The sequence below is a fragment of the Sabethes cyaneus genome, chromosome 2 (assembly GCF_943734655.1).
Source record: "Sabethes cyaneus chromosome 2, idSabCyanKW18_F2, whole genome shotgun sequence".
NCBI classification, from domain to species: domain Eukaryota; kingdom Metazoa; phylum Arthropoda; class Insecta; order Diptera; family Culicidae; genus Sabethes; species Sabethes cyaneus.
In genome coordinates this window covers 101,641,909-101,660,304 of record NC_071354.1, presented here as the reverse complement: position 1 = coordinate 101,660,304, position 18,396 = coordinate 101,641,909, and the positions used below count along the sequence as shown (strand labels likewise).

At 39.8% G+C, this 18,396-nt stretch overlaps 3 protein-coding genes across 7 annotated transcripts in view; 2 read left to right on the top strand and 1 right to left on the bottom strand.

Annotated features, from left to right (window-relative positions):
• Nucleotides 1-3,625, top strand: part of LOC128733940 (rhomboid-related protein 2) — a 38,561-nt gene extending 34,936 nt beyond the window's left edge. Inside the window, exons 1-8 of one of the 5 annotated variants that reach the window (XM_053827820.1) lie at nucleotides 151-350; nucleotides 417-994; nucleotides 1,061-1,316; nucleotides 1,397-1,453; nucleotides 2,260-2,368; nucleotides 2,436-2,543; nucleotides 2,614-2,827; nucleotides 2,889-3,625. In XM_053827820.1, coding sequence (XP_053683795.1) covers nucleotides 863-994; nucleotides 1,061-1,316; nucleotides 1,397-1,453; nucleotides 2,260-2,368; nucleotides 2,436-2,543; nucleotides 2,614-2,827; nucleotides 2,889-3,194 — 1,182 coding nt within the window. In that variant the 5' untranslated portion in view covers nucleotides 151-350; nucleotides 417-862 and the 3' untranslated portion in view covers nucleotides 3,195-3,625. Of the gene's footprint in view, nucleotides 1-150; nucleotides 995-1,060; nucleotides 1,317-1,396; nucleotides 1,454-2,259; nucleotides 2,369-2,435; nucleotides 2,544-2,613; nucleotides 2,828-2,888 lie in introns of those variants that run through there. The other 4 variants (XM_053827822.1, XM_053827823.1, XM_053827821.1 and 1 more) reach the window with 4 other exon arrangements.
• A 4,106-nt stretch (nucleotides 3,626-7,731) lies between these two features.
• LOC128733740 (protein Red) overlaps nucleotides 7,732-18,396 on the top strand; it is a 78,313-nt gene continuing 67,648 nt past the window's right edge. Inside the window, exon 1 of the mRNA XM_053827509.1 lies at nucleotides 7,732-8,509. Within this exon, the coding sequence (XP_053683484.1) occupies nucleotides 7,821-8,509 (689 nt within the window). The 5' untranslated portion in view covers nucleotides 7,732-7,820. The remainder of the gene's footprint in view (nucleotides 8,510-18,396) is intronic.
• Nucleotides 16,024-16,984, bottom strand: LOC128733741 (chymotrypsin-like). Its single transcript, XM_053827510.1, has 4 exons — nucleotides 16,937-16,984; nucleotides 16,701-16,864; nucleotides 16,385-16,644; nucleotides 16,024-16,319 (listed from the first exon to the last, which is right to left on the bottom strand). Exons 1-4 carry the CDS (start codon nucleotides 16,982-16,984, stop codon nucleotides 16,024-16,026), a joined length of 768 nt encoding a protein of 255 aa, XP_053683485.1.

Sequence of the window (18,396 nt, the reverse complement as noted above, 5' to 3'; positions counted from 1 at the left end):
ATATGCATCACATTCCTATTATTACACCGATTACACCACATTCCGTTTTGACAACTCTTTCACCATCCATTCGAGTTCAACTATTACCGTTACAATTTCTTTTGTTGTGTTTTGTTTGTACCTATACTGTGTACGGTACTATCGGTATTACAATATACAATAGGCATTACGCTTTCTCTCGCTCTCATTTCACGCGTAAGCAAGATATGCACCTATGAATGAGGTTGTACGAATAGTACAGTTTATTCTACGGGCGCGTACGACGGTGTTTATATTTATAGATAGAAAAGTTGTATTTTGCAGAAACGGATTGATTGGGCGCTAAATATTTTTTTTCAAATCTGTATACTGTATAGCAACATTCCAATAAATAACTTGACTTTGAGTAATAAATCCACACACATTTGTTTTTCTAGCATCGAACAGGTAGGAATGTATGTATATTAAATTCATGACATTAACACAAGGGCCTGATCGATTGCATTATCGGAACTAAGATACCGCTCTATGCCTGCTCGTTCATACACGGTATTGTACATAGACATATGCGGACGTAGATATGAGTCACTAATCAACGAGACACGGATAAAGTCGGTTGTGTGTTCACAGGTGCACGGGATTTCTTTCCTCGAATTTTCTGATTGAAGCGGTCTTTCAACCGCACTTAGAACATCGACGAAGTGCCCAGTTATAAAGTGATGCTACAAAGTGAAAGTTTTGTACGGCTTAATAGCATTTTTGTGTGTGCTTTTTAAAGTTAGCCGGACCACAAATCAAGTGACGGCATTTACTATCTAATCAAAGATCTAATTAATTGTATCGGCGAGGAATTTTGTTGCATGTTCCGAAAGACTCGCGAAATATGGCTTATTTAAACAACCAGCAGCAAGTGCAGATCTCAATGGGTGGTCAACACGAAATTATTCCCCTCCAACGGATGACAACCCGGGAAGAAGCAACAGAGAGACAACGAATCCGTGACATTTTCGATAAGGTATGACGATTGCAACGAGAATCATTCTGGTTATGGAATTAATTCACATTTTTCTTACACCATTAGTACGACAAGAATGGCACTGGATTATTATCTATTCAAGAACTGAAACGTATGATCAATCATCGAAGATGCCCTGATTTACCAAAAGGGTTCGTAAAGAAACTGCACAAACAAGCAGATCAAAACAACGATGGACAGTTGGATTTTGAAGAGTTTTACCAGATGTCTCGGGAACATCAGTACCTTTTCCGGGACATGTGTGTCCGATACTGTCGACTAGTAGTACCGAGTAGGAATCCAGCCGTAGCAGATGAACCCGGTAAGCAGAAAACCTATTAACAACCTTTTGTTGTCCTGAACTAATCGTTTCCCTCTTTCTTTCGTAAATATGCTCACAAGGCACTGCAACGGCATACCAACGACAAATTTCTACTGTGACTGTTATTTCCGAACGAGGTTGGTAATTTTGGCCGGCAGAAATTAATACCGTGAAAAACCATGTTCATTAATTCATAATTGCTTACTAATCTAATGTCTGCTGAAGATTCCATACTATCCAATTTCTAACTGATTTCTTTTCTGACGCCTGTAGTCTATCCGACTGTGTTGATAAGATATCTAATATGCCGGTAATATATTGCCTTGTCAGAGGGATAACGCAATTTCTTAAAATAAAATAACTCACAAAGAGGACAATATTCCATGTTAGACTAAAGCCCTCGCTTGTGATTCACCACCGGTATGATAGTGTGACATCACTGTTATGCTTTTAAGCCAAAATCTATTTTGTCTCGCATTGTGAGCAAGAAGTTACTCGTGAGTGTGGATTTGCTTTCGCTGATATCGGAATTGCCATCTGCCTCAAACAAACATTTCGCAATAGAACAAGCATTATGAAATTCCAGCAATCCATTACAACAACAATCAATAGGCAAGCCCTATCATTCCAAGTAATAATATTATAAGATTTCAAGAAAGATTAACAAACTTGTTCAAACTTGTTTGGTCGACTCCAAAATATAAATTTAATATGGAACGATGGAAAAGCATAGTTTGACTTTTTGTCATAAAACTTCACATCAAACTTTTCTGTATCATGGAACGACTGTTAAGAATCAGTTCGAGACGCTTTTTTTCAAATCTGAAATCATTCATCAAAGCATATCGATCATAAATTGTTCCTTGTCAATGCATTGCACCAAAACAATGTTGATCACCACTTGCGTTTGCTGAAAATACTAATGCAAAATATATTCTTGCAGATGGCGAATATGAACGCAGTATGACTTTTTGTCCCCCACCGTTGACAATGATAATATTTTCAATCGTGGAAATTATTTTCTTCGCTATCGATATTGTCAAAACCAATAAGTGAGTTTTCGCGATTTTGAATAAGTTTTAAATATACCCATGGATAATTGGTTTCTTTTTTCTATAGTCAATTAGGAACTAGCACAAACGGACCAATGGCAACACTTTTTATTTACAATCCTCAACTAAGGCAGCAAGCATGGCGATTTGTAACTTATATGTTCGTGCACATTGGGTATAGTTTACTGTTCAACGGTTCTAGTTCATAGTTCGAATGTACAAGATTTTCAAAATTCTTATTCTAGATTTATGCACATTGTGATGAACCTGTTAGTTCAGATATTCCTTGGAGTGGCATTAGAACTTGTGCACTGCTGGTGGAGGGTGGCGTTAGTATACCTGGCAGGTGTACTAGCAGGCTCCATGGGGACGTCCATATTTTCGCCAAGAGTATTTCTAGCGGGGGCTTCAGGTGGAGTTTATGCACTTATCACTGCTCACATCGCGACAATCATAATGGTAATTGCTTGTCTATAGTGTAACCTGAAAGATTCATTGGCACTTACTAATCTTCTTCCAGAACTGGAGCCAAATGGAGTATGCGATCGTGCAATTGTTTGTGTTTCTTGTGTTCTGTGTTACTGATTTGACAGTATCGATTTACAATAGCTTCAACGATCCATTCGATAAAGTCGGTTACATCGCTCATGCCAGTGGAGCCTTGGCTGGTTTTCTGGTGGGAATCGGAGTGCTTCGTAATCTCAAGGTCAATCCGTGGGAGCGAAAATTGTGGTGGTTTGCTGTAACAATATATTTCCTGTTGATGGGTGGTGGTATTATGTATCATATATTCTACCCAAATCATTTTTATCCAGTGTTCGCCTAACTCACTCAAAAAGACGTATAGGTATGAAAGTTAATTTGATTTACATGTTTCGAAATGTTTTATTCAAGTTAAGTCAACTAAATGATTTCACTGCAATGAGATGTTCGAAGTTCCGTCGAATCGGCTACAACGTGCCTTTTACAAGTGCCTGTATGCTACTTATGATATACCTACTTAAGAACTCAAGCACAAAGTTTCTTCCGTACAATGATTAGACTTAGCATTTGGACAATGGCATTTACATTGACAAGTAAAGCTTAGCTTTGAATATTCCAATTTAGCAAAATATTATTTTTGCATTTTACTATCTATTAGCTACTGTTTAGCTTTAATTGTTATTTTGAAAAATGTTATAGATTTACTATTAAAATAAAGTTTAATGGCATCAATGAAGTATTATATTCTTTCAAAAAATCTATGAAAAAATATATTTGAAAGCAAACAAAATATTCTTATTATTTTATCGAATAAAAACAGTGTTGAGTGTCGCTCCGATTAAATCCACAGGTGTGCCCGGATATTGATAGGAGGTGCGCCCCATATTTTTTTTGCTTAAAAAAATTATGCTAGATGGTCTTAGACCCGCGGTTCTAGTGAATTAAAATGCAGAGTTCAACAAAAATGAATGTTTATTAAAAAGATTGGGTATTCTTCTTAGAATCAATTTTGAATAAGATTAATATAATGAGGTTTTACGGCGCAATATGTTACACACTTACTCAGCTAGTACTTCACTCGTTCCATAACCAAGGTGTGTGTGGGTAGCAAGATAGTAGTTGTTTTAACACTCCTCGAAAAATTTTATTACCCTACAATGACAATCCAAGCACCCGTGCGAATCTCCCGGTTATAAGTATACTGCTACGCTCCACCATGTCATCGACGGGCCAATATTGCTTCACACACGTCTCCCATTTATAATATTGGAGACACGGGTTAACAACACGTGTTATTTTGAGACGGACCTTCTTCGCGGCGAACTGAATCATGGTTCAGCCACTGGTGAGCATCTGACTGCGCCTTTGTCGCGTACCGTCACGCAATTCGCTGTGACCTCACAATTTATTTTCCACACAGAATTACACAGATCTGGTACGGTCGATCTTTGTTGTCCCTTGCGTCTCGTGGGAACAACATAGGAATCCTGCCCAATTTCCCTTATGGGTTCTACACCAAGTGCGTTCTGGCCAACATAATTGGCTTCGCTTACAATTTGCTGTCTGATCTGTGTTGGAGATTGTTTGTGCATATACTCCGCTAGTCAAATAGTTAGAGTTGCACAAATAAATCTTCAACAGAAACGGGCAGCAAATTTGTATTTATGCGAAAAACTTTTTAATGACTCTGTCACCATCGCATTGGTTCAGGAGCCATATTTTCGCGAGGGGTACTTTCATTCGACGGATATTGGAAACCAGAACTTTGCTGTTTTCAGAAAAACTGGTATGACAAATCCTCATTTGATGTCCAGGGAATGCATATTGTGGCATAGGTCATTAAGTGCATGCCTTAACTCTGAGTTGACTACTCGAGATCTTTGTGCAGTCACAGTAGAAGTCGTCGTGGATGATGTCCATAGGCGCTATGTCTACTGTTCTGCATACTTACCACAGGATGAACCGTCTTCCAACGACGATTTCAGAAATATGGTGAGATACTGCCAATCTAATGGGCTTCCGCTCATTGTAGGCAGTGATGCCAATGCCCATCACATCATTTGGGTCAGCTCGGATATCAAACTGAGAGGCTCTGATTTGATGGAATATTTGAGAAGTACCAATCTTGGAATGCTCAAGACGAGTATTCCAAGATTGGTACTTCTCAAATATTCCATTTGCGCAGCTGGTGGCAACGTTCGATAGCTGCTCACGACAGGACATCAAGATCGTCATCGGGATATGAACGCCCAGATCGGCAGAGAAGCAATGCATAGACCGGTGATCGGGCCCCATGGCCTGCATATCGACACGAATGACAACGGCCAGCGATACATCAACTTTGCAGCTTCCCGAGACTTGGTGATCAGAAGCACTTTCTTTTCCCACAAAGATATCCACAAAGCCACCTGAAAATCACCTGACCAACGAAGTTCGAACCAAATCGACAATATTCTCATCGAGGGCTGGTTTTTCTCGAACATCACCAACATACGCTCCCTGCGGATATCGACTCGGACCATTACCTACTAGCAGTACACGTGCGCTTAAAACTATCGATGGTTTATACCTCGCAACAAAGGCGTTCTCCTCGGTTAAACATTCGCAGCTAAACAACCCGCCAGTTGCCGAAAACTACGCGCGCGTGCTGAATGAAGCTCTGCCTTCTTCTGTGGAGCTAGATGCTTCGGAAACGGATGGAGTAGGATACGCTCGGCCGTCAACGAGGCCGCAACGGCGGTGCTAGGTGTGGAAACCTCGAGTGCACGAAATGATTGGCTTGACGGGGAATGCCGAGAAGCGATAGAGAGGAAAAAAAGAGCTTGGAAAAACTGTCTAAGCATATGCACGAGAAAGAATTTGGTCAAGTATCGACGAGCGCGGAATGAGTTGACCACGATCCTAAGGAGGAAAAAGCGCCAGAAGGAGGACAAAGATTGTGAGGAGCTGGAACAACTATTCTAGGCTAATGACATGGGCAAGATTTACAATAAGGTGAACCAAACTCATAAGGGTTACGCACCTAAACCTGACGTGTGTAGGGACGAGGGAGGGGATTTAATCGCAAACGAGCACGAGGTGGTCGACGGGTGGAAGCAGTATTTCGATGAGCACCTCAATATACAGCGATATAGCAATAGGAGACGCAACGGAAGTTAACCTCGGAGTGCTTACAAACGACAACTGTCGGCTCCCGATGTCGAAGAGATCCGGCGAGAAATTCGTCAGCTGAAGAATAGGACTACGGACTACCGGTCTAATTAGCGCTTTGTACATCGTCAGCTTCGTGAGGCGTATGCTCCTTGATCGAAGCGTCTTGCGGAGGGAAAAGTAGGCTAGATGCTAGAGTTCCAGAAGCTATGCAGTCTTTAAAAATCCTGTAAACATTTTTATCAACAGCAAACTAATTAGCAGAAATCAAATTGTACACAAACTTTTAAAAACATTAGAAAGTTACTTGTATTACATGAATACTTAGTTAAATTATTATTTCGAAAGAAAATTCTGTAATATAAGCATTAAATATATTGCTTAACCCTCTAACGGGTAAGACCGTCTAGAGACGGCCTTCGCTTTTGAAGCTCCAGCGCCGCATACGAAATTTGTTTTTAATTGGCGATATGCAAAATGTGTTCAGAACAGATTTCTTGACATTTTGATACTAATATTATAACATTCTGACCATGCATTCAAAAGTTATCATTTTTCAAAAACAAAAATTCCGAAAATAATGCGCGAATATTCCCTTTTTTACTTTTGAAGGAAAAGGATATCTAGAACAAAATGATTGACCTAAACAATTTTTCTATGAGTAAATCTCATGCATTATTTTAATTTTGTAATATATCTGAATTGAAAAAATATCTGGGCAGAGTGTTAGACATGAAAAAAGAAGAGTAGAAATTGGACTTTTTCTTACCTGGCGCTCCTCCAGATGATTCTTTTTGCATGAAAATCAGAACGTAAGGTTTTTTTTGTGTGTACTTTCATGATAAAATAGTAATTAGCTTGATTGCATCGTTTTTACGGTGTTGCCCGTTAGAGGGTTAACGCGCAAGTTTTCATTACTGCCATTGTCTGATGTGATGTCTGTTTTCAGCATCCCATCGACATCTCTATATCGAGCTGCACACGCTTAAAAAATTTGACCCACTTTCACGAAAAGTGGAACAGCTCAAAACATGCGTATATTTTACACACTATTTTGAGTAACTCTTACTCCTTTTATGAGTTCCACCGTAGAAGCTCATTAATGAGCAATATTTACTCATAAATGATTGCCATTTCACCCAAAACTGAGTAGTACTTACACAAATTACGACTAAATTTAACTCAGTTATGAGGTCGACCTAAACTACTCAGAATTTAGAAATTGCCATTACTCAAATTTTTGGGCTGTTCCACTTTTTGTCATAGTGAGTCGGTTTTTACTCATTTTTGAGTTGAAAGTCACTCATTTCTGAGTTAATCTTATTCATTCGCGGGTTAAATTTTTTAAGCGTGCAGGACATGCTGTCGCTGACGTTCACTGCGGGCTCAAAATTTGACAGCGGGCCCAAATCAGACTGCTGGCAGTTGAGTGAAACGCAGTGCTGACATGCTATCTTATTTTCGCACACACGAGATGTTAGCGGCGAAAACATGGTTGCCTGCCGATGGGATGGTTTCCAGTACAAAGTCCCAAATTTCGAGTAGTTATGCTTCTGTTTTCGAGTACAAGTAGTCATGCTTCTGTTTTCGAGTAGCTGAAATTTCGGAAATGTCAGAAAAAATCAATCCATTGATGTGTCATCGTTAAAGCCTTATAAAAAGTACCTTTATAGGGCTTCAACCGAAGTGTCAACGCTTGTTTATTATTATTGATTCTGATTGTTTAGTCTTTAGTGCTGTGTTTTTTCTAGCCGTTTTTGCGAACAGTTAACTATTATTTCGTGATTTCGTGAAAAACTGGTTATACTCATCGTGTACCATGCCTGCAGACGACATACATGAGCCGGAGACTCCGGCAACTCAACGGCTTACGAATGATGATTTTCGTAAGCTGCTGATGACTCCGAGAGCACCGAGTGGATCCGGTCATTCCGCTGGATCTGTGCGTGATGCTATGGCAAAATCATCGACCACCGCTGCGTCCTCTTCTATAATGAAACCGCCGTCCACAGAGCGGCATGAAGCACGTCGGAAGAAGAAAAATTTTTATGCGCAGCTTAAAAAGCAAGAGGACAACAAACTAGCAGAATTGGCCGAAAAATATCGTGACCGGGCTAGAGAACGACGTGATGGAGCTAATCCGGATTATCAGAATCTAGATCCATCAAACTCGACCAGTGGCTATCGAGCTGTAGCACCGGATATTAAATCTGGACTAGATGCAGCCGAACGTCGTCGCCAACAGATTCAGGAATCCAAGTTTTTGGGTGGTGATATGGAACATACGCATTTGGTAAAGGGGCTCGATTATGCCTTGCTGCAAAAGGTTCGAAGTGAAATTGTTGCTAAGGAGCAGGAACTGGATGAAGAAATCGAAAAACTAGCGGATATACCGGCAGAGGCACCGGTAAAGCCACAGGTTAACGAGAGAGAAGTGCAGAAGAGCGACGAAATCGAATTTCGGACCGCCATGGGAAAGAATGTTTACCGGATTTTGGAAATTCAGAGGTATGTAAATAGTGTAGTATAACTAGGGTTGCCAAGTCTGAAAATTGCAAAAATTGGCCGGTCGGTCCTGACATCAAATAATGCGGGGGGGTTGTGGCAGCACATTAGAGGATTTCCCTGTAATGTGTAATGTGCGTTAGACAGTCGCCGGCATAGCGAGAAAGTGGAGTCGGTTGACAGTTTTCCGTGTAAATTATTGAAGATAGCTAGTTTTTGAGTGAGAACTACTTGCTTCTGGCGCCAGTGGATAATTTAATGTATATTACCGCCAGAAGCAAGGTATTATCACTGCTAAACTAGCTATCTTCAATGATCCACTGTTCAGGATTGCTGATAAATTTATCAGAAAATTTAATAAACCAGGCAAAAAGTACAAATCCGGCTTCATACGTCGGAAAACCGGCCTTTTAGCCGGATTGACCGGCCACCGGCTTTGCAAGTGAAAAACCGGTCGGGCCGGTCAAAAACCGGCCACTTCGCAACCCTAAGTATAACTGTTAAACTCATAAACTGGTGTGGTCTATGGTTTACAAGAATTTGGAATGAGAGGTGTAGGATCTTTTAAAGCCACTGCTTCATTAAATTGTAAGGACGCATATGTATGTATGTATGTATGTATGGGGATAGCCACCATCACCTCAAGGGTTTCACATTGTATGTAAGTAGAATTACTGCAGAATCGAATTTATCTACCCAGCAACTTTCATGTCAACGTTTCTCGTGAAGAACCAAAAGGGGTTGGGTGGAGCTATAAGCAATGTTGCTTACATGATTCCACGGGAATAAAGGACACTCCTTCCAGCATACATCTCCGGTTTCTAGATGCATAACTTCGCCTTGCGAATAACTTGCGTGATAATTTGTGTGCTAGAAGGGCGCGTCAAAATCCTCTCCAATTCTATATGACTTGGGCTGGTTACCATGAGCATTATTTAAAGTTTTTCGGCCAGAGTTTAAGTTGAGTTTGACCTTTTTTTTTACGCCATAGCAGAGAACAAAACAAGCGTACCACTTTTTGACGTAGGACTACGTCTTACTTTAATGGGGTGGTATCGTGGCATGTGATCGTGACACGAAATAGTGATAGATTTTACACGACAATAACTCAGTCACTTCTGGACGCATTTTTCTGGTTTGCATACCAATCGATTCACAAAATGTGTGCCTGTTTTGTGGTTTTTACAAAAAGATATGTTTTTACAGTTAACTGCTGGAAGTTTTACATAAAGTTAAACAATTTGAGTTAATTTACATAAGCTTCCAGCCAATCACGTTTGCTTATCAACTTAGGGACCAATTGTTTCAAGAAATGGCTAATTGGTTTCACTTTTTCTTGCTTCCGTCAGGTTTTATGAGCCAGTTAGCAATGTATGATTATCTACGTCTTCATTAAAATTGCCAAGAATTTGAAATTGTTTCGCTATGGTCAATGTTCTTAATTTAATTCTAATAATTATTGAAGCAAATTTTTATTCTCAGCTTTCGTTAATAGTGCTGAGATGTTCAAGTTCTGAGTATTTTATTGCAAGGGATCGGCATCGCTTGCTTTCGTGTCTCGGTCCTTGCAAAAACTTTGACAACAAAATTTTAATTTTTAAAGTTTTAAAAGTTTATTCGCCCACACAGTGGATTCGCCTGGGACTAGTTTTGCTTGCGGAAATAAATGTCCAAGGCATAACATTCGTATCATCGAAACGAACTAAGGCCCAACTAAGGCTTTTGGTCGTAGCCGTCGTCGTTATTGGTCAATTTTCAACGTATTGAAGCAGTAGAAGTTGTACAATGAGAATGTCATGCTACTCCCAAGCACCATTCAATTGGTTCTTTGTGCAATCTTGCTGGTTCGGCCAATCACGGAGTGCAACTACCAACTACGGGTAAGTCTACCTAAGCTAAGCTAAGCTACATGCTTCCAGCCAATCACGTTTGAGTATTTTCGGGTATGAAATCGATACTTCCATTACATTTGTCAGGTAGATATGACAGCTTTTCCTTTTATGCGTAGTCTCTCCAGACAACCTGAAATGCAACACAAAACACTGTCAGTTTTCGTTGCTACGTGTTGTAAAAACAGTAATATTTTCGCGGCCTACCTTTTAGTTACGTAGATGATGGAATAAAAGATTTTGAAAAGAAGGATTGACCTTGAATCTTCGTTCGAATGAAACAGAGACTACTTCATCATATTCTTAGTTTCTGCGAAACGTTTAAATGTATACCTAGTAGGGGAACTGCGGATAAAATCGTGGCAAAATGCGCTACTTTAACATTTTACGCTTTTTTTCCTGTATGGACTCCTCACTGCGACCACTATCGTTGATCAATTGTGATATCGCCCGGGTGTTTGCTGTATGAACCGCACTGCACTTTTTGCTATAATGAATGAGCGATATTCTTATTAAATTTTATGCGTGCTTGTGTATAATTGGGTTTACTCTTCCTTCGATGCTTTCTCTACTTTACCCAATTCGTTCCACATGACAGCAATTATAGCTATCCCTGGCGCAGCTAACCAGTGCATTTAACAATAAAAGTCCTTTTTGCACTGTCAATAGGTCTTATCTAAATAATATAGAATTCAGCATGAAGAAAGGGTGATGAGGGGTCTGAGAGTAAACCCATGCTAAAGTCACTTTGACATCGAATGGCCTGAATCTACTAAGATTCAAATCCACGACCATTCGTTTGTCATAGCAGACTCGGTAACCTTGCGACTACAGAGCCCCACCTAACATTTTACGCTTATCTACACACTTTGTAATAGTCGTAACAGATGCCAACCGCTTCTTTTTTAAAGGGTGGCCTCGGTAAAATTGCAACACTTTCAAATTGTTATAACTTGTGAACTGTTTGGCAAAATTGATTGAAATTTTGCATGGGGAAAGTTCAAAGTGCATTGTTTATACTGTTTGATTCTTTCCATCAGGTGTACAAAGATATGAAAAATGGCATCGAAAGAACAGCTCGTTCGCGAAAAAATTCTGAACAAATACATCGAAAATGGGTGATGGACGACGAAACCTATGTGAAAGTGGACTACAACTAGATTCCGGGAAACCAGTATTTCCCTGCCAAGGATAAATTTGATGTTCCAGAGAACCTCCGAAAACAGAAGATGTCGAAGATTGGAAAGAAATTCTTGATTTTGCAAGCAATTTGTTCATGTGGACAGCGGAGTACGCATTTCGTGACCACAGATACCATGAATGAACCGGTGTATTTGAAAGAGTGTCTCCAAAAACGACTTCTGCCTCTTCTGAAGTCTCACTACAGTTCTACGATCTTCTGGCCGGATTTTGCTTCATGTCATTACGCAAGTGCTGTGCTAGAGTGGCATAAGGCAAATAATGTCAATTTCGTGCCGAAAGATCATAACCTCTCAAATACACCAGTGCAGCGATCAATCGAGAATGGGTGGCTATTATGAAGCAGAATCTTCTGAAACATCCTAAAGTAGTCAAAACAGTTGAAATGAAGAAAGCATGGCTAAATATGCAAAATATGTCGATTTTGAGGTTGGGATCCATGGGTGTTACAATTTTACCTTGGACACTCCTTATATTATAAACCCATAGGGATTATATAAGGTTTTTAAGTTATGTAAATTCTACGAAACATTTGAATTTTGCTGGTTAGCTCCGAAAATTAATGATAAAAATATCATCAAGTGTGATAAGAAGACACAATGTACATATATAAGGTTGTGAAGCAGGTTCACTCTTACACTACTAATTCTTCAAACGAAATGAGTATCTTCGAACGAGTTCCTGTCGAGACTACTACTTTGACTCACTAATACGCGCTCTATCTCTCCCGAGAGTAAAACCTCTAGAAATTTGCTGTACGCAGAAGACTTAGACAAGTTCATCACCACTAATCGTGTGTTTGGTAGTTGTTACCTGTGAAATTGGTAATTCTAATAGCGAATTTGTTTATGTAATCCGGATGCAAATGAGCAAATGGAGCAAATGAGCACATAAAAATTATCTAGTTCCACCCCGAATTGAATAAACAGATTCGCTATAAGTAAATGTGGCAAAAGTTTTATAATTCATCCAACAATTAGCCTCTTTAAGAATCACCAAGTCATGGTTGAAGAAGTCTTAGAATTAATTTTCTTTTCACTGAGAGCTGTAATTAAAGTAACTACTACACAGTCCAAAAAAAAACTCGAAATTCTCGCCTTCTCGCTACTCGATACTCTAATTCAATCCAATCCAATCCAATCCCATCTAATCCAATCCAATCCAGTCATTTCCCATCCCATCCAGTCCAATCCAACCCAATCCAATTGGAACCCAATACTATTGGAATCTAATCCAATTGGAATCTAATCTAATTGAAGTCCAGTCCAGTTGGAATCCAATCCTATTGGAATCCGATCCAAATCGAATTCAATCCAATTTGAATCCAATCCAAATGAAATCAAAACTTTCGGAATTCAATCCTATTGGAATCAAATCCAATTGGAATCTAATCCAATCCTTAAGTTGATGCTTCACCGTTTTATTTTTCAATCCAATCCAATTGGTATCCAATCCAGTTGGAATCAGGGCTGCGAATTTTCAATTTCAAAATTCCGATGAAAATAAATGCAACTATAAGTCAAAATGGGCATCATAGCACATCAATCGAAAAAGAAAACAACGTGCTGTACCCGAACTGTAACTGTAACTAATCCCATTGGAATCCACTCCAATTGAAATCCAATTAGAGTCCAGTTCAATCCAATCCAATCCTATTGGAATCCAATTCAATTGGAATCCACTCCAATTGGAATCCAATCCTGTTGGAATCCAATCCAGTTGGAATCCCGTCTGATCGGAATACAACCCTGTTGGAATCCAACTCTATTCTAGTTGGAGTCCCGTCCAATCTCGAAATTCTCGCCTTCTCGCTACTCGCTCTCTACTCGCTACTCGATACTCTAATTCAATCCAATCCAATCCAATGTTATCCAATCCAAGCCAATCCAATCCCATCCAATCCAATCCCATCTAATCCAATCCCATCTAATCCAATCCAATCCAGTCCAATCCCATCCCATCCAATCCAATCCAACCCAATACAATTGGAATCCAATCCAATTAGAATCCACTTCAATTGAAATCCAATCCAATTACAATCCAATCCAATCCTATCGCAATGCAATCCCAATCGAATCCACCCCAATTGGAATCCGATCCATTTGGAATCCAGTCCAATTGGAATCTAATCCTATTGGTAAAGTCCGTAGTATCACGGGCCCCCATAAAGCCCGCCTGATATTGTCCTACGAATTCTCTTACTATTGGGGATAGGCGACGTAACAAAATTTGTGAGTGTACCTTGTAGGCAACGTTGACCAGCGGTAATTACAGCCCTAGCCGATCGCCCTTTTTGTAGTTGGGAAAGACCACACATTCACTCCTCAGGTAGTTCCTCCTCCCAAATCCTTGAAATTATCCAGTGAAGTCCGCTAGTTCTTGGAGATTTTTGTAGAGATTTTCCGGGAGTCGGTCTTTTCCTGCGGCTCTATTATTCTTCAGCGGACCGATTTCTCGCCGGTTTTCTTCGAGATCGGGAGCCGGCAATGTGTTTGTCAAGGTATCCACCGTAAATATCTTAAACGCGTTGAGCTTCATAATAAACTCTGAAGGAAAAATTGTATCATTTGAATACATATTGCTTCGATTTTCAGCGATGGCCCAACTTATGCATTGCGGTCGAAATTTGATTTATTTTCTTTACATAAATGTCTTCATCTTTATTACTTATCAAGCAATCAGTTCTGGGTTTTCCAGCAATATACCTCATTCTAAGGCCGCGTAATGATGACTTTGTATTGCTAAACTTTTTTTTGAAACAAAAGCTATAGGGGTAAAGCGGGTAAAAGTGGCAATATGCCAGTATTGTTGTGCCAGCCAGTTTTGCTCGTAATGTGCTGTAATTTTGTGAAACTCTGACAAATCTTTCCAATAGAGATAATGCTTGATTTGCTTCTTTTGTTTCATAAAACACTTTTTTCCATTTTTTAGTCAATCGACACAGTTCCAACACAAACCAATGTAATGAGTGTGTCAAGTCTGCTAAAGGAAAAGCAAGGGTCTTCTTAAGAATCTGTTACAAGCTATATATAAGTTATAAGGAGAGTAACGAAGAGAACGGTGGGGGGAAGGAGATTCTTTCACGATGTCGCTTGGCGTACTATAGGCACGTTCCCAGAGTTATAATTTTTAAAAGAAAAGCTTTCACTTTATATTTATGAGGTGTCGGTTTTACTTTGACAGAGTGTCTGTCTGTGAGGTTTGTTAATCGATAATTGATGTAAAAATATGGCATTTCTGTGAAAATTGTTAGGGTGTTAGTTTTACCCACAGGTCCCCAAGTAAAATGCCAAAATATAGCCTAACCACGACGATATTCCGTTACATAATAGAGCGAGTAAAAAATGCATTTTTACTTAATAAATGATTGATTGATTCAATTAGTCATTGCGGTGCGGACACATCCAAACAGGAGCCCATTTGCGGGAGTGTTGCCTTCTATTGTTCTTGAAAAATCTTTGTGAGCAGGCAGGACAGTCATTATATATAATACACTCAAGTCTTTTTTTACACGGTTTGTTTTTTTCGATTACTCGAAAACGGTGCAGTTAAGGAACTATTTACAATCTACGTGAGGAATGTCGAGCTACTCCCAAATGTATTGAGAAATACATGAATGGTCTCTAAGTTATCCCGTTCTTAATACTCAAAAAACTAAACCGTGTAAAAAAAGTACTTGAGTGTAGTCTGACGGATACAAACATCGGAAGCCAATTTAAATTCGCTAATGAATCTTTTCTGTATGTTCTGCACGTTTCTCCAGGGTGCCAGGATTTAATTCCAATTCGGGGATGCTATTTTGCATGGTTTTCTATCCGCCAGACTCTATATATAGTGACTATAAGCAGGAGGTGAATATTTGGCTTAATTGACGTAAGACTGTATGAGATTATGCCGAATAAGATAATGTACCCAATCAGTGCTACAAATCAACCTTTGAGGAAGTTCAAATGCAGGGCAAAAACGATACCGCTAATCAGTCCGTGAGCTAATTTCAGTCTTTGTCGAATGAAATAATTCTGATTGCGAAATTTTTTCGTCGTCTAACTCCCAATATCACTATTAAAATACCAACCCTTGTCGCAAGTCTTGGTATGCATGATATTGGTATGTTTGGCTGCATGGTAATTTTTTTTATCGTGTACTTCGAAAGTAAAAAACATAATACCAGAAAAAGTCTAATTGAAAAAAAACAGAGCGATATGATATGATATTTAGGTTGCGTTCTATTATTCAATAGAGTTTGGTAGTGAACTACAGACGTACGCGTCAGTTTTGAACCTAGCGTTAGTAATCCCACCCAACGTTTATTTAAATAGTAGTTTCTTTCACTATTACAGGACTGAACATCCAGAATATCACAATATAAATTTGAGCTATTTCTGTATTTTAACTTTATTAGTTTTTGCAAATCTCTGCTGAAACATTTTAAACTCCTGTCATTTGCTGAATCCATTGTCTGTATTGTAAAATGCGTACGTATCCAGTTGGAGCAGTGTTTCCACAGGTCTGCGTAACCAATGATGCTATACCAGTCAGTGTTTGGCTGCCCTGTACATATGTTACGAATCCAGCCCCTAGGTCACCATGACAGATGTTAGATCCTTCGATGGTATCTTCAGCACAGAAGTGATTCGGAAGTGTAATCTGATAGTGCTGTTGGCAGCGAGCATTAGTCGTTACTCGCTGTAGTGATCGCATTAAGACATCCGAAGTTGCGGTGGCTGAATGAGAAGTTACAGGAGCATTGCTGTAGTTGTGATTCTATTTTAGTCGAACTGACACTTACATTGTCCTGATGTAAATCCGAATCCAAGGATGGTTCCTTGTTCATTCTCCAATGGTACTTGCAGTGATTCTTGTAACGACGGCAATGTAATTGGGTATATGGTTGATGAGAACACTAGAGAATTTACCAACGTAACGATGCCGATATCGTTCGCTCGGGTGGCAGAATTGAAGTTAGGATGAGCCGTAGCCGTAGTGGTGGTTAGCATGCTTAACTGAGCGTAAATATTACTGGCGAGACCAATCTCCCATCGTACAAATCTGTTGAATTGAAAAAGACGGGTTTCAATGATTCCCGCAAGTTATATCTCGCTTACCCCAAAATATTTTGCGCAGCTGTGAGAATGTGTCTGTCGGATATAATAGAGCCACCACCAAAGAATCCTGCATTTGCTGCATTTAAATATCTGACATATGCATTGTATGGCTGATGAGCACTGGGTTGTCCGTTTATAATGTAAGGAGTATGATGCGGAAGGGCCTTCAAATAAAATAGAAATGTTAGATACATACTTTACATTTTATTTTATTTTTTGTTTAGAATCAAATATACCTGAGCTCCTAGAGTGCAGATTAACACTAAAAGTGCGAATTGTTTCATGATGGGACTTAACTACCTGCCACTAGATTACTGGAACTGTGGATGAAACAATGCCCGAGCGTCGTCTTTTATAGCGCCGTATCTCAGTATCGGTTATCACGTAAATGCGAGCTAATTATGTCCGATCGCAACTTTATATTTTTGTAATCCGGTGGTATGCGGATGTCCGAGAGCGTATAAATAACAGCAGAAAGCGGTGCTTTCGGATAGTGTTGGTTGACTCAGCACCGATGTTGAATTCGTAAACACACCCTGACTGAAAGAAGAGGCTGCGGGTTCAAATCACGTTAGTGGTATAGGTATAGATATAAGAAAGGTTTGCAAATCAGACAGGAATAAAATATTTTTAACGGAAGAATCTAAGTTCTCTGTCCCTTGTAACAGAGTCTTACCTTTTTTGTTCGATATGGGTTTGCTAAAAAGATGTTGTCTTTTGGACTTATGTCTAAGTAAGTACAAGTAAGTTGTTATTGATTTGAGTGAGTACAAGTTTAGAATAATTTTTTTTAAAGTCAAATATCAGACAGAGAATTCGTTTGGTACTAAGATTGTTAAAATCGGACGTGTGGTTGCAAAGAAAACCATGTCACACAATTTTCACATTTTTGCTTATAACTTGTAAACGAAATACCTTTCAAACAAAAGTAATATCAAATAAATCGGTTCAGTCGTCTCCGAGAAACACACACATGCACACACAAAAGTAGCAGTGGAAAACGAGACGCCAAGGGGCCCCCAAAATCCAAGGTCAGAGAAACGGAAAAGGGAAATGAGAAGGAAACAAATAAGAACGACAAAGCGAAGGAGAAACCCAAGCGTCGTCGAGAGAAATCTAAGGGCGATGTCCTGATTGTTGAAGTTACGGACAAAACTACGTACGCAGAAACTCTCCGGAAAGTAAGGTAAGACCCGAAACTACGGGAACTAGGGGAGAGTGTGATAAGAACCAGGCGCATACAAAAAGGGGAGATGCTTTTCAAGCTGAAGAGAGACCCACTAGTTAAGAGTTCGGTCTTCAAGCAGCTCATCGAAATATGCTTGGCGAATGAGGCAGACGTTCTAGCTCTATACCAAGAGTCAGTGATCGGATGTAGAAATTTGGAGTAGCTCACCACGCTGGGGGAGCTATAGTGCGCGCTTATATTACAGTGCGGCGTGGGAGACGTCCCAATGACCATCCGAACACATAGTGGTAATCAGACTGTATCGATACGATTGTCGACGGCTGTTGCAAACAAGCTGTTGAAGGTAGGCAGAATAACAGTCGGCTGGTGGGTGTGCTCCCTGAGAGCCATCCCACGTGTTACCAAGCAACCAAGGTGCCTGCTCTGCAGGAAAGAGGATTGTAACAACCATATGACGGGAGGTTTTAATTGCCAGGCGTATAAAGCGGCAAGCATTGATGGAGGTCA